A 15,907-nucleotide genomic window follows, 5' to 3' on the forward strand; every position below is an offset into this window, starting at 1 on the left:
GTCATGCCCTCACATGAAATTTTTGAAAACAATGTATAAAGAAGACAAAAAGGTCCTATCGAACCAAATCTTCTTTTCGATCCCAAGGTCTTGTATTTGATTCCATGGTCTTCTTAAAGAAATACCATCTCCATAGCCTACCGCTATGCCTTTTTATCCTTTTTTTATTCTTTATTTTCAAATGTATTTCAATTTTTAAATTTTTGTTTGGAAATGGGTTTGAAAAAAAAAAAAAATCAAAAACAACAACAAATTGTTATGACATATAATGTTACCATCAGCTGGTTTGATACGGTTACCTTCTTAATATACCTTGCTGCTAACGAACGAAATAAAATTAAGAGAGTAAGCAACAAGAGCGATAGAGAGAGTTTAAGTAAAGAGAAATTCATATACGGAATGCTATGATTTCTCTGACCTTTTATTGTATGAAAAGTAATTTACAGATGGATACATTAGGGTGGTTTATTATTCAGTCTAGTATATTCGGTAAATTAATGGTATTTTTGTGCTGGGATGGGAAATCTAAAACACTTTAGTCACAATTGTACAAATAATGTTGATAAAAATTAAAATTAAAAATTAAAGATTTTGTCAAGTTGTTAACTAAGTTTTGTTATTATTTAAACAAAAAATTAAAATGGTTTTTAATAGTAAAATGTCAATAAACAGGTTGTGGCAGAAGCAATCGACAATTTTGGATTTAAATCCCCCAAGCTGTAAATTTTTTTACGTTTTCACACAATTAGGTCAAAATTGAAAGCATTTTGACAGCTCGGGGGAAATAATCTGTTCTTTATATATATTCTTTATATATCATCATGGCCTTATCTGTTTACTCGATATTTAGTAAGAATTGTTATCAAAAGTTACTGGATGTTTGTTTACTCCAAAGTTCAGTAAAAGAGAGCTAGTTTGACAGTTTCAATGTAGAACCTACTGAATGTTACTGGGTACGTTTGTTCTAGTAAGATTTATCCAGCACAATTCGATGTATTTCAATCAGCCGTTAAATGAAATTTTGACTAAAGTCAAATTGAATGAATTTTATTCCTTAATAATTTAAAAAGAAAATTCTTCCTAAAATTAGTAAAAAGGAAACATTTCAAAATCGCTCTTAGAGTACAAAATAATTTGAAAAGTTCGTGAACATAACAGTCAATCAGAAGTAGGCATTCCTGTTTACCATTTTTAGTCGACCAAATTTCTCGAGTAAAAAGTTTACAAAGAGAACGCCATTTTGTTTTGTGCTTTCTGTTTTACCAGTTTTGTGGTTTCAGGAACGGTTTTCGAGTAAAAAGATGAAAAACTTGAAAATTGGTAGATTCTTTTGGGTTCTGGAACGGAACTATGATGTGTATTTACTATATCTTAAAAATATATTAAGGATAATTGCACTGGCGTTGAAATGATTGTAATAGCACTTTAACAAAAATATAGATTTTTTATCGATTAACTAAATACATTTACACCCTAAATGTTTACACATATATTATTCATGCTAAATACGGAACTGATGTTTGTTAGTATACATACAAAATTGGCCAAATTTGCTGCAAAAATATTTGTTTGCAATTTACCATGAAACGAATTTAACTAAATGGAAATGTTTTTGCAATGCTGTATCGTTTGGAAATGATAAAATCAACGAAAAACCTAAAAATACTATAAATTTTGTTATTTAATTTTTGTATTGGGTAATGTTTTAAAAACACAATTCACAATTTACAAATTTTGAGAGAGAGAAACTTTTCAACACAAAATCCCGATAAGTATAAAACCACGCTTTCTCGAGTAAAAAGTTTACAAAGAGAACGCCATTTTGTTTTGTGCTCTCTGTTTTACCAGCTTCGTGGGTTCAGGAAAATATTTTTTTGTACTTCATAGTTCAGGAAAATATATTAAGGTTAATTGCACTGGCGTTGAAATAATTGTAATAGCACCTTTATGACACGTTTAGACTACTAAATCCGCTTGATCTCAAACGTCAATTCCATTGCGTATACGTCACGTTGACGTATATGCTATGGAATTGACATTTGAGATCAAGTGGATTTCGTACATCTATACGTACTTCTATGGATGAAACATTTCGCGGTATTCCTACTGGATTTTAGGAAGAAATCATAACCTTTCAATAATTTTTCGCGTTCTAGTTATTTGTTGAAAAAATTTAATATTATTACAACCACTTATTGCGTATGTTTTCTTTGTGTTTGACGGAGGAAGCCACACCTACATATGGTCTGTTCCCGTACTGCAAGAATCTACTACTTTTTACTACGATAACGAATTTTCCTTTATGATATCGAAGAAAATAGTAAAATCGAGTTGATTCTTGCTGTACGGGAACAGACCAATAGTTGAATTTTTTTAAACTTATATTATTGTAACAAGCTATCCACATATTTGCTTTTTTGTTATTTACCTCAAATTGTCCTACCTTCTGTTATGGTAAAAACTAGTACCTAGGATCAATTATAAGTTCGAATGATAAAGGCATCAATCTAAATCGATTAGATTTGTTGTCAATCGATGTAATAAATTCTACCTATTTAGACTAATATTAACATGGTATAAATTTGATTTGTCGGCAGTTATTAGTTTATGTCATGGTACAATTATAAAAGGTAACAACAAACCCCAGCTGATTTGATTCCAACGTAATACTAGTGTCTGACATATGGTAACATATGTCGGAAGAAGAAGAAGTAATACTAGTGTCAATATGAATTTGACAAATTATGTTTTTAAAAATCGCCCAACAAGAAAATAGGGAACGCATACAATTCGAAATTGTTCTTTATTAAATGTCCTCCCGCATTCAATTTACTCAATATGCCTGCTGGGAAAGTTTGAGGAGGCAGATCTTTCATCATTGGAATAACTCGCAATTCGCAGCATTTTCATATGTGTTACACATATTAGTGGCAATGGCTCAATTACAGGAAAGATGTGGAAGCGATAGACATATAAATTTGATCGATTATCATTCATGTTTTTAAATTTTATTTTGAGGATTCGAAAATATTACGTTTTCAAAATAAATATAAATTGTTGATAGTTTGTTTGTTTGTTTACATTTTTCTGTCAAATGACGTTGACACTAGTGTAATTTACAACAACAAATTTCCATGTGATTGTTGTATCGTTTGTTGTACAACAACACTTGCCGTTACCTTATATTATTATACCATGATGACATACATGATCTGTTACCTACAATAAGACAAAATTATAATTTGTAGTTGTACATGTAAACTTGTTTTATTATACAATGATTTAAACTATCGAAATTGATGCTAGACAAACAAAACACACCTCAACGAACATCTAATGGAGCGTATAGCTACGTCCGCATTTAGTTAGAGTGCGGCATTTTCTCTCACACAGGGTTGTATTTCGCCATGTTTCTCAATGAATTTTATTTTAGTTTACGACAGATAAAAGCGACAACAATCAAGACAATTTATTTTTAGCTAAAAAAATAGAATAAAACACTAGAAAATTGTTCAAAATGCCCGTCCTCGATGTTGCTAATATGAAGGTAAGTTGTTTTCATTGAATTCGTTAATAATTTTACAGTAAAGAATGCGCTTAGAAATGCAAAACATACATGGCATTCCAAGCTGCAAATAAACTGTATTAACAAATATATGTAAATATATACATACATAATAATTTATTAAAAAACTATCTTCTTCTATTGTTATAGGTAGCCGATTTGAAGCGTGAGTTAAAGGATAGAGGACTCTCCGTTGCGGGAAACAAAAATGAATTGCAAGACCGCTTGCAGGCTGCCTTGGATGGCGAACCATTGCTAGAAGACTCTTCAATTGCGGGTGAAGACATATTAGACGAGGAAGCTGTCTTATCTGATGAGGAAAAGATATTGGCTGGCGATGAGAATGAACTTCTCAAGAGCCCAACAACAACACCCACCACCATTCTGCCTACATCAAAGGGAACATCAGATAACAATGATTCTGTATTGACCGAGGACGAGATATTGGAATCACCAACGGCCACAGCTAAGAAAGTCGTATTGAAACGTAAAATATCAGTTAACAATAGTGGCTCAACCAATGAATCTTCGAACACTACCAAAGAGAATACAGAACCCACCCAGGCGAAAACAGCAAAAGTGAGTGAACATACTCCCATAACGGTGGGAAATTCTGGCGCTTCTGCTACAGCAGCATCTGGTACTGGTGCAACTAAAAAGTTTTCGGAAATGACATTACAAGAACGTTTGGAATTACGAGCTAAGAAATTTGGACTTAGCACCGCTAGTACAGCAACAACACCAGCTGTCACTACCACAAATTCGGTTGCCTCAAATAAGTTGATTTCACAAGCACCCGTTGTAAGCAGTGAAAAACAAGTGGAACTGCTGAAAAAACGTGCCGAACGTTTTGGTTGTGTTACATCGACAAATCTGGCCAAATTGGATGCGGAAGAACGAAGACTAAAACGTCTCCAGAGATTCGGTGGTGAAGTAACGGCAAAAAATAACGCAACTACAAATGCCACGGCAACCACTGCCGATTCAAGTGAGTGGGCAGAAAAGGCTAAGAAACGTTTAGAGCGTTTTGGTGGCTCTACAACAGCAACGTCCACGACGTCGACGGCAACGCCAGTGACAACTGCAACGACGACCACAAAACCCGTTGCAGCAGCTGCTAGTAATTAATTCTGTATTTTCTTTTTTATTTTTAAGAGTTATTTTCATCTCTTTCAAATACTTTTTTGGAATCATAATAAGAACAACAGCTCATTTGGTACAATTTATAAGAAATGTTCAATTGGGGGTGTTCTTCTCAACATCACTAACCAAATTGAAATAAAAAACCGATATTAAAACAAATTTCTATAAATTCAAATAATATACCACCACCACCAACACATATAGCAATAAAATTACAATAACGAAAATTTTCTAATGAAAAAATATATTTATTAGTTCGCTTTATTTTATCTTAAGATCCCTAAATACCGAAAATTAAAACAACTTTTGGTAGGAGAATTGTCTACCCAAAGGAACCCAAAATAAAAAATGGGTTCGAAATTTGAATGTTGGTGGAGAAGTATTCCTAATTTTTTGTAAGTAGATTTTTTACCCAATCAGAATCCAAAAAACAGCCAATTGCCCAAAAACACTGAAAATTGTGGGTACCGTTATATGAATCTATTCCTAAAGGCACACCAAGTTTTAGGTATAAATGTTCAAAAATATCGGATTCGATTCTAAAATCCCCAAAATACAAAAAACTAAAGGGCACCGTTATATATGTGGCTATTTTTGCTAGGAATATTGGATTAAAAAGGATGTTGAAAATATTTACGGTACTGTTATATAGGACAAATGCGGCTTCAGACCTGGCAAATCCACCATTGACCAGATTTTCACTTTGCCCCAAATCCTGGAAAAAGACCACGAAAAACACATCAACATATTCCACTTATTTGTCGACTATAAAGCCGCATTCGACGGCCCTATCCGTTCAGAGGTGTTTAAAGCCATATCTGCGTTTGGCATTCCTGCAAAATTAATTTGGCTTCGCAGGATAACTTTAACTGACACAAGATCAGCAGTTAAAGTCGGAAAGGACCTCTCGGAGCCCTTTAATACCGAACGAGGCTCTTGGAGTGTTTGAGAGAAAAGTTCTCCGAAAGAGCTATGGGCTGATCTGCGTTGACGGTGAATGGTTCACGCAGAATGGGAATGGTTCACGAATAAGATGGAAGGATCAAGTGGAAGACAACATTGTCACATTTGAAATACCATATTCAAATTGGAAAAACTGCGCAAAAGACCGACGCGCCTGGATTTTTTTTCTTAAGTTCGGCTTATGGAACGAAAGTTATGTCACAAGCCAGCTAAGTAAGTTATATGGGATTATACGTGCGTTTCCCACATTCAAAATATCAAAAAGAGTAAGCTACAGTTATATGGACTGATACCAAACTTGCTTTTTTGAAGACAAAACTCACTTGTGTGGAAAATTTAATTTCGGAAAATGGTTCCTCAAGAATATAAATACTTTATAGGGGTCTAAAGGGATTCGGAAGACGAGGGTCAAAATTAGTATACCCTCCATACGATAGAGGAAATATAACAAATTCAACTTCGGCTTAACAGTCAAAAAGGTTGAATGGGACTGTATCACGGCCATATGTTACACCAATTAAAGTACATATCTATAAGCATTGGTTGGTCACCTTCCCCACAGGTTGTTCATTTTCAATAAATGCAGAACCACGGCTATTATTACCATTGCCAACAGGCAATTCAATGTTCTGTGCTTTGCCAGACATGAATACTTGATCTATAATAACTACCACAGAAAACATAGTCTAAAATATCCCATAGTTCAAATTTTCAATCTCATATAAATTCATAACAAAGTAAATAAAACCATTAAAATTTCTAAATGTATAATTTATGTATATTCTTAAAATGTTTGATTACACTTCAATAAGAATACATTAATTTTTGTTTGTTGTGTGTGTGTTCACCAAACGTTAAGTATCAATTTTGTTGTTGTTTTGGTTAAAACTATAATGCTGCTGTGTATAAGGATTTAAATGTACTGTTATTGACACACCACAGGGACGACAACGATGATAACTACTGGTTTGTAAGAGAAATGTGGGAATTGTTGTAAAATTAGATATTTCCCCAAATGTCATATATGTATTTCATTTTCTTTTATGTTTTATTTTCGTTTTCTTTATTTTTTTTCTTTTTTGCTCTTTAAACTTTCATCACAAAGTGATGAATGTTTTGGGTTGTGTAGTTGTTGATGTTCTTCTTCTTCTTTTTTCTCTTGTAATTAAAATGAATGTCTGGTTAAAATACACAATAATTTCAACTTAAAAAATAAATGTCTAAATGTTAGAAATCATATAATATTGTAAATAAGTTTATATATTATATACTACTATATCTGTATGTATTAAAATGTATGTGGAAGTGTCAATAGAAGTCCAGGTTCAATGGAGCACTTCATTTTTTTATCATTCGTGTAAACGAAGCCGTGGCAGGTGGGAGGATGGAGTTGAATGAATTTTAGAAATACGTTACTTTAATTGTACGTCCATCCATGCGTGAACCGTCCATAAGAGCTGGAAATAAATGTGTGTTGTGTGTTATAAATTATAAATCAAAATTATGAGGGTTCAATTATAACATACCTATGGCAAGTTCTGCATCTCTTTCTTTAAAGAAACGTACCACACCCAAATCATTGCCACGAATTTCAGCGAATTTTACCTCACCAACATCTCTGAATTTATCTCTAAGTGTTTGCCAAGTACAGCTCAGGGGTATCTATGGGAAAACGGAAACAACAAATTATAGTTTAGTATATAAACATTACTCTCATAATGCCAAAAAAGTAAACTTACATTTTTAATTATGATTGTGTCTGATTTGCGTACATTTCCAGCATTATTGCCGACATTACCGCCACCACCACCAGAGCCGTACATATCGAGAGCATTACCCGAACCGTAGTCACCATCTAATGATGGTCCGGCATTACCGCCTCCACTGCCACTGTTGTAGGCATTAAAGCCGCCCCCTCCTCCACCAGAGTTTCCGGCCGGTGCATTAAAACCCGATGAGTTACCAAAGCCAGAACTATAATTATTGCCTCCGGTGCTATAGTTATTGGATAGGCCAGAATTACCAGCTGCCAAGGCATCATCATTGCCACCACCTTGTCCTTGACCCAAGTTAATGCCCAAATTATTGAGCGATGTGGTCAATAGGGGATTAGAGAGAGCAGCACCCAAACCACCAACAACATTGGTTAGAGCTGCCAAATTGAGACCGGAATTAGCATTTAACGGCAAATTTCCTTGGGCCTTATTACCAACTGGTGCAACAGGTGCTGGCTGTTGTACACCGCCATTGTTGCCAAACATACCGCCAACATTGGGTCCAGCATTGCCCATACCCATGCCGCCGCCATTACCACCCATACCGCCGCCAACATTCATACCACCGCCGCCCATGTTGCCATTGTTTACACCCATTTGCTGGGGTGCATTACAATTTTGATTGGCATTTGGCAAATTGCGGGCAACATCTTTTAGTGGTTCACCATTGGGACCCAGTCCGATGCCAACACCACCCAAACCTTCGGGTAATTTAATGCTTTCACCCTTGTCAGGGATGCGATCCAAACGTACGGTCATACGGCGGTCATACAACATTTGACGATCCAACATAGATATCGCCTGGACAGCTTCCACGGGATGGTCATATTCAATAACGGCAAAACCACGGCTATTACCATCCTTGTCTACAGATAAGTCAACACTCTGTACTTTGCCAGCCAATTTGAATACTTGTTTGAGTTTTTTAGTATCCACTTTATAGTCAAGCTATAGTTGTACAACAAAAAAAGAACACAAACACGTAATTAATAAAAATCAGGATTATTTATATTTGAAAGCATGGCGGCTACCACGGAGGGTATCAGGAAGAGGCTGTTTAAACATTATGAATTAGTTGTATAGATCGTTACCGGTATGTAGAAATTTTTTTGTAGCCGTTATTACATTTTCCCCGGATCTGATTGCTAAGTTAATAAATTTGAAAGGATATATTGAAAATCAAAAGAAACACCACCAAAAGGTTGCAATTTAAGCTGTTTACTTAGTCGTTATTGCAATAATAAATCAAATGAGATTAAACACATCTTAGGGTTCTATAGTTTGAAAAACGACCAAACGTCAGTAAAGGACTGTTTGCAACGAAAGCATTACATTTCAATGAGTGTATACATTACAATATATCCTAATAGCAACTTACGCTCGATCATGATGTATTTGACACTTAATATATGTCAAATAGAACATGATCTAGCAGTTGATCATGACAAAGAGCGCTAATGTAAACATAACCTATTTTAAGGACTTGAGGCAATATGTAGGTTTCTTTAGTTTGAAAATAGACCAAACGTTAAAGAAGAGCACTGTTTTGGCGCGCAATTTACATCATTGGCAATTAGAAAAAGAATATAAAATCTCAAGATATTTTGATATTTTTTTAAATGAATATGCCACCCCACTGATACCATTACAATACGTCCTTAGTTTAATGTTGCAAAATTGATAAAGGTAATCTTGAAATTACGACCAAAATATGCCAGCCAATTTTTAAAGAAAAAAATGAATAAACAAATAAAAAAGAAACAGAAATTTTAAAAATATTCTAGAAAATATTTTTCATGGCCCATTTTCAATATTACAGAGACAATGTAATGTATATTTAATAAAACAGCCATCCCTGCGACCGTATATAAAAACAATAAATCGTATACTAACAAAATACAACTAACATAACACGGCTGTAGAAACGGCGAGGCGAGGAAAGCGGTTCAAGTTCTGTTATCTCTTTGGAATAGCAAATATCAAATCAAACAAATTGCTTGTGTTGTGTATCCAAAAACAATACTGATGTTGAAAGCCCCTCATCATCTTTAACAAGTTTATTGCACCTTCCCCTTTTCGCAAATATTGAAAATGGAAAGCAAACAACCGATGAACCTTACACAAACAACAACAACGACTTACATTTACTTTGTATTTTTTTCTTTAAGGGTACTAGATCGTAAAAATAGAAAAACAATTTTTTTTTTGTAAAACAATACTCACATTAGCAACGAAAACTTTATTATGCAAAGGTCCAGTTATGCCAAGATTCTCCAAAAACGACGCTGAAAGCCCATAATAATTATAATTCGCCGCTGGGTTTACAAAATCATTAGACATCATGTTATAATTATTACGACCAGATCTAAAAGGAAGATATCAACAACAACAGAGTACACGAATAAGAAAGCGAATTTTTGTCAAAAAAAGGAACAACAACAGGTACATCAATCAACAAGCTGAATTTAGGAGAGTGAAATAGAGGATCAATTAACATCATCATCATCAGGCATAAAGACAGCTGTAAGAAAATTATTAGGTGGGTGTTGGTGGTGCCGTAGTAATACACAATCCACATCTTCTTCAGTTATTCAAAATTAAGTTTTACAATGCAATATTTCATTTCATTACCAATTCAAAATGTAGGGAATTAAATATTCTATTATAATGTATTAACTTACACAAATATTATTTAAAAATTGTCCTATTTTTTTAATAAATTAATTTAAAACTATATTACTACAAGGAACAATTAAATATTTCAAACTTTAAGAAAAAATATGCAAATACTTGTCGTGGAGATTAAAACAATAGAGATCTTAAGATAGCCAAAAAAAAAATTATTTCACCAAATGGTATCGAATACAGTCTTCAGATAAGTGGTCAATAGAGACCAATTAATATTTTCAAATGTAAATATCATTAGTCCCTGTGTCAATAATTAAAAAGATATAGGTACAATACAATACTTTTAAATGGAGTCAAAATCATAACAATCTCAGAAATTTGAATATAGGAAGCTGATTCTCAAAATATTTAGAAAATGTTCATAAAATGGAGAAGCTACCTTAGTAGGCTATAATGGGAAATTACTATTTAAAATAATTGGGAAGTCGATTTTCGAAATATTCCGAAACAAATCGCGTAAAAAATGCTAAAAGTATGTGACACAAGACATATCTTTCATACCATGATACAAAATTTACAAAGAACAATATACGGAGGTCAAAATTATGCTGAATCAACCATAAAAAACGTTGCAATTTATAACAATTCATTTAGTCCAGACTACCTATGACATAACGATGAAGGAAATAGAAACAACCCCAGCATTGTTTGCTGCATCAAAATATGCAACAATACTCGTTTCTTCTTTTAAACACTCTTCCCCGAGAAATTGATCATCAAATAAGGAAAATACATAATTTGTAATTTTTGAAATTGAAAAAACGCTTCCCCATAAAGTTTGTCTCCATATTTAAATGTTAGAAAAGTCTAAAAGCAGTCTCATACACGTACGAATCGAAAGAATAATATTCTTTTATATATTCGACAGTAAAATTCAGCATAACTAGGTATTAAGTACCTACAAAAATATACAGGTAATAAAACGAACACTACTGTACTTCTTTACATTGTTTCGCTGTGGTGAAAAATCATAAATTCTGGTATAGCGACGCACTTAATAAACAATTTTCAGGTAAGACCACTTTTAGGATATTTCGAAAACCGTAGTAACCTTTGGAAAACAACAAAGCATTTTAACTAAAAGGAATTAATAATGGATTTTCATACGAATTTGCACAATCCACCAACTGTAGTTTGTTAACAACTTTTTTGTCAGCAGCAATATGTTTTAATAACAATAGTTAATATTATTTATATTTAAATAAACAAAATATACTTACGATCGATCGTCATCTCGTCTACCACCGCCACCATAGCCTCCATCGTTGCCGCCACCACGACCACCACCCATACCGCCGCCGCCGACACCGCCACCACCATCACGAATTATACGTCCACATTGGTCACGCTGTTCACCATGATCTTCCTTTACCACCAATTCACGACCATTCACTTCGTAACGATTCATTTTCTCCAATGCCTTTTGGACATTATCGGGATCTTTGAATTCGACAATACCACAGCCACGGGCTTTGCCATTTTCATCGTGGAACAATTCAACATATTCCACAGAACCCACAACGCGTCTAAACAAATCTTTCAGATCTTGCCAACGATAATCGTAGGGTATATTGGATATGTAGATGCGACAATTGCGTCGCTGTTCACGGCTGCGGTCACGATTTCCAGCACCGGCAGCAGAGGATGTATCTGCATCAGAAAAGCGTGTTCCACGTGCCCGTCCACGACGCTCGCGCTCTTTTTCACGGTTCTCAACACCGGCGTTGTTATCCATATTGTCCGAAATGTTGAAGCTCTACACAGAAAATAAAAAAATACATTTTTATTATTCGAACCCTGGATACTTTGAAAGAAAAATTTTGGTGCAGCGTCGTTGTGGTCATTGGCAAAAAAATAAAAATGGCGTCTCTTTACTTTTTTTCCGGCAAAATGTTTTCCTTATTTCTTACCTTAGAAATCACTCTTTGTGTTGGATTGTAAGATTATATGGCTGTGTTTTGCACGATCAGCAATCGTCTGCTGCCCGATGAAACTGTTTTGAGAAAATGTCAGTAATTTTAACTAATGTGATTTTTGCAAAATCGGCGTAACGCGTGAAACTACAATTCAAACCCAATCACGTATACACACAAATGAAAATTGCATCGTTCTAAAATGTTATGTGCAGTGATGATTCTCTTCGTAATGGCGGCAGCTGTACATTTATGTATTTTTAGTACATGTTCTAAGGGTTGTTAGTAGACGTAACGTAGCGTATGCAGTAAAGTGTGGTATACACTAACGAACAGTATGAATAAGAGATTATAGCACATTTACATGCGCATGTGTATTTTCGAAATCCCGAAAAATACGCATTTGGAGAAATACATATTTTGAGTTAAAATCTTATTTTTTATTTTAAAAATCGTTGTAACAATTTTCTTCTTTTGGTAAGTAAGTTTGAGTGCGTGTGTGTGTATATGTAAACAAATACCAACTGAGAGTCATGACACACTAATTGTTTACACATAGGTTTTTTAATTCACATGATATAAATGCCGATCAGCTGATGTTTGTTAGTATATACAAATCGGATTTACATATAACATTTGATCATGATTAAAGGACGAATCATGGTTTAAAGTACATATATATACATATACCATTTTAAATCAAATCCAGAAATACATTCTTATTGTTTACACATACCTTTAATAATGATATAATATCGATCAGCTATGTTTTTATATTTCATACATTTGAATGATTTCATAAAGAAGCAAATCCAGAAATACATTCTTATTGTTTACACATACCTTTAATACTGATCTAAATGCCGAGCAGCTAATGTATTTTAGCAAACATACAAAATTATTAATTTGAATCGAAAATATTTGTTTGCAATTTGAAAATGAACAGAAGAAAGTAAAAAAAGAAAAAAACACAATAATTTAAAAATAATTTTTATTTTCCTTTGATATTTCATAAAAGAGAAAGAGAAAGAAAAGAAGAAGAAACTTACCAGGGATGGTCGGCGTGACGAATTTTTAGGTTTTCGACTGTCAAAAAGGTGTAAACGTCGAAAACGTCATATACATGTATAAAATGTAATAAATGTAGTAAATGTCATTTATTCGAATATTTTTAACATATACCATTATTTTCAAGAATATATATTATTTTTGCATATATCTGTCTATTCCTTTCTAGAACAGATACAAATTTCTAAACTTTTTGGGCAAAAAAAAAAAATTTGAAATTTTATATGGATTTCAGTAAAGAATACCTAATTTCCAAATTCATTAATGGAAATATTTTGTCAAAAACCTAATGGTTTTCGGTGTCTGTTCACATTTCTCAATATTATTGCAAAAGACAATAAAAATGTATGTCATTTATGTCACTGTTTCTGACGGAAAATATTTACTGAAACTAGTGTAAATATTTCTTTGCCATAGGTTTCTGACCACAAAATGTTTTCAACATGGCAAACACAAAAACACGTGATTTATCCTGTTCACAAATCCAGTGTATATAGCGTATAGAATTGACATTCGATAGAGTGGATTTCGTAAATCTAAACGTACTTTTACGTTAGAATCAAATCAGCTGGGTATTTATATGTTAAGAACGATCAGCTGACTGACATTTACATCCCCTCAAGGTGTATGTAATTGAGTGGGGTATTTCTGGATTACGTTAATCAATTCGATTTATTTCGATATGTAAAAGTTTTTGAAAGGCGTTTTACTTTTAGTTTTTTTGTTTATATTCATTTTTTACATTAACATTACTTTCGACCAAAAACTTTCAGATTCTTGTACACCAATAATAACTATTACCATTTATAATTACTGCCATCAATATATATATGGAATTATTTTAAAATATAAATTAATTTTTATTTTTTTAGACAACTACGATTGTTATTTTTTTTTTTAATCTGTTAGCCCACAATATATTTATAGCAAAGCATATATTTTTTATTTTTATATTTTCGCTTTTCGAATTGTTGTACACCAACAATTGATGATGCAAGAATCTACCACTTTTTACTATGATAACGAAATTTCCTTTATGATATCGAAGAAGATAGTAAAATCTAGTAGATTCTTGCAGTGCGGGAACAGACCATATATTTTATAATTATTGCCTTTTTTAACTTTTATACCCTTTGGCAATTGAAACTACTATTTTTCTTTTTTATACACTTCTATTTTTTCAAATTCGCCAAAAACATATTTATGGATCCCTGTATTTGCAAAACATATGTTTTTTATTTTCATATGTTTGCCTTTCTTTTTATTCTCCTTTGTTATTCTGTTGATTTTCTCTGCATTCATCGACAGAGATGTCAACTATGTGAATAATTTAATTTGGCGATTTTTTTTTAATTTTTAAAAATGATTTTCTATATATTTATACGCACAATATATTTACTGTTATATAGAAATTGTACCTTATATATATTTATTATATATACATACATATGTAACCATATTCATTACAATTATCATTAGCGGACATTAATGGAAAATTCTATATTAACGATTTTTTATCTATGGAAATTGACAACACTGTTATATTCACCAGCACGCATTGTGTAATGTGGAAAAGCTGGTGTTTTCGGCATTTTGGTAGTTGATTATTAAAAATAATAAAATAAATGAAATAAATAGCTGAGCAATAATGGCAGGATTGACAAAATTAGTTAATGTGTCCCAGAGCATAAAAGTCTGCTGTGCAGCACTTGGAAATTTGTCGCTACAAAACACAACAAGAAATTTTGGATCCCTGCTAAGGTATGTTCCGACAAATGTTTTTGTAAATTCCATGAATTTATTTTTATGTAATAAATATTTTGTTAAATTAAAGGACACAACAACAAGTACAATCACAACTATGCGCCAGTGCTGTGGCATTGAAGGGCCGTCACTTCTCCACCAGCCAGCCAAAAAGTGATTTAATGCAATTCTTCGATGATCCCAAAAATTGGCCGGAAAATGAGGTTAAAGTTGGTAGAGCTTGGAAGTTGGATGAGCTACGCATTAAGTCCAATAAAGAGTTGCACCAGTTGTGGTATGTCCTGCTTAAGGAACGTAATATGTTGCTGACCATGGAACATGAATGCAATGAGAAAATGGAATTGTTTCCCAGTCCCGAACGTTTGGATAAAGTGAAAATATCCATGGAGAATTTGGAAACAGTTGTGCGGGAGCGTAATAAGGCGTATCATTTGTTGGAAACCGGTGAAACGGGAGAGAGACCACAACGTTTGGTGGCCAACAATTTGGGTATACGTTACATGTATAAGTAAGTATGGGGAAGACTATAGAGTCGGTACCAGTAGTGGCCTAGTTTTTGTATATAAGGTTCTCCACTGTATAATGACACTTTATTTTGGAATAATTTCTAATTCCAATCCCTATTTAATTTCAGATCTGTTGAACACGTCCTGCCACCATTTATGAACGTTAGATGGATTAAGACCCGTTCCATAGGCTATGGTGGTCGTGCTGTGCGCAAATTCTTACTGAAATATCGTGAAAAACTTTATAACGAAAAGCGCAAGGCCAAGAAGTGAGTAGTTCTCCCTAATATCGATTAAAACATATTCTAAACCCAAATACTTTTATATTTATTTACAGTCGTTCCCGCAACGAGGTTATGATGTTGCTGCGTCGCAATCCCAACATGGATGTTGATTTCCTGAAACGCAAATTCCCCAATGTTAATATAGATAAATTGAAAGAATCGGATAAAATCCGTGGCCATTATGTACCCAATATATAAGTACCAAAATGAATACAAAATTGTTGTTTTTTAAGAAAAA

At 33.4% G+C, this 15,907-nt stretch overlaps 3 protein-coding genes across 3 annotated transcripts; 2 read left to right on the forward strand and 1 right to left on the reverse strand.

Moving 5' to 3' along the window:
• Positions 1–3,451: 3,451 nt before the first annotated feature.
• Positions 3,452–4,693, forward strand: LOC133325582 (SAP domain-containing ribonucleoprotein). Its single transcript, XM_061534321.1, has 2 exons — positions 3,452–3,547; positions 3,716–4,693. Exons 1-2 carry the CDS (start codon positions 3,518–3,520, stop codon positions 4,691–4,693), a joined length of 1,008 nt encoding a protein of 335 aa, XP_061390305.1. The 5' UTR covers positions 3,452–3,517.
• Positions 4,694–7,027: 2,334 nt separating this feature from the next.
• On the reverse strand, positions 7,028–11,905 carry LOC133325579 (myelin expression factor 2). The gene is made up of 5 exons (XM_061534317.1): positions 11,355–11,905; positions 9,670–9,811; positions 7,411–8,394; positions 7,198–7,333; positions 7,028–7,128 (listed from the first exon to the last, which is right to left on the reverse strand). Exons 1-5 carry the CDS (start codon positions 11,867–11,869, stop codon positions 7,073–7,075), a joined length of 1,833 nt encoding a protein of 610 aa, XP_061390301.1. The 5' UTR covers positions 11,870–11,905; the 3' UTR covers positions 7,028–7,072.
• Positions 11,906–14,763: 2,858 nt separating this feature from the next.
• On the forward strand, positions 14,764–15,871 carry LOC133325583 (large ribosomal subunit protein uL29m). Its single transcript, XM_061534322.1, has 4 exons — positions 14,764–14,876; positions 14,950–15,387; positions 15,514–15,654; positions 15,723–15,871. Exons 1-4 carry the CDS (start codon positions 14,764–14,766, stop codon positions 15,865–15,867), a joined length of 837 nt encoding a protein of 278 aa, XP_061390306.1. The 3' UTR covers positions 15,868–15,871.
• The last annotated feature ends 36 nt before the right edge of the window (positions 15,872–15,907 follow it).

Source organism: Musca vetustissima, unplaced genomic scaffold (assembly GCF_032173495.1).
Source record: "Musca vetustissima isolate MV318-11 ecotype Yass unplaced genomic scaffold, APGP_CSIRO_Mvet_v1 utg5655, whole genome shotgun sequence".
NCBI classification, from domain to species: Eukaryota; Metazoa; Arthropoda; class Insecta; order Diptera; family Muscidae; genus Musca; species Musca vetustissima.

Bases quoted from the DNA above. Each gene is read 5' to 3' on its own strand.
- LOC133325583 (XM_061534322.1), top strand. From the start codon at position 14,764: ATGGCAGGATTGACAAAATTAGTTAATGTGTCCCAGAGCATAAAAGTC. The intron at 14,877-14,949 runs GTATGTTCCGAC...GTTAAATTAAAG, and splicing joins AATTTTGGATCCCTGCTAAG to GACACAACAACAAGTACAAT. The intron at 15,655-15,722 runs GTGAGTAGTTCT...ATTTATTTACAG, and splicing joins GAAAAGCGCAAGGCCAAGAA to TCGTTCCCGCAACGAGGTTA.
- LOC133325579 (XM_061534317.1), bottom strand. From the start codon at position 11,869: ATGGATAACAACGCCGGTGTTGAGAACCGTGAAAAAGAGCGCGAGCGT. The intron at 7,334-7,410 runs GTAAGTTTACTT...GTTTTCCCATAG, and splicing joins ACACAATCATAATTAAAAAT to ATACCCCTGAGCTGTACTTG. The intron at 7,129-7,197 runs GTATGTTATAAT...ATTTATTTCCAG, and splicing joins AGATGCAGAACTTGCCATAG to CTCTTATGGACGGTTCACGC.
- LOC133325582 (XM_061534321.1), top strand. From the start codon at position 3,518: ATGCCCGTCCTCGATGTTGCTAATATGAAG. The intron at 3,548-3,715 runs GTAAGTTGTTTT...CTATTGTTATAG, and splicing joins TCGATGTTGCTAATATGAAG to GTAGCCGATTTGAAGCGTGA.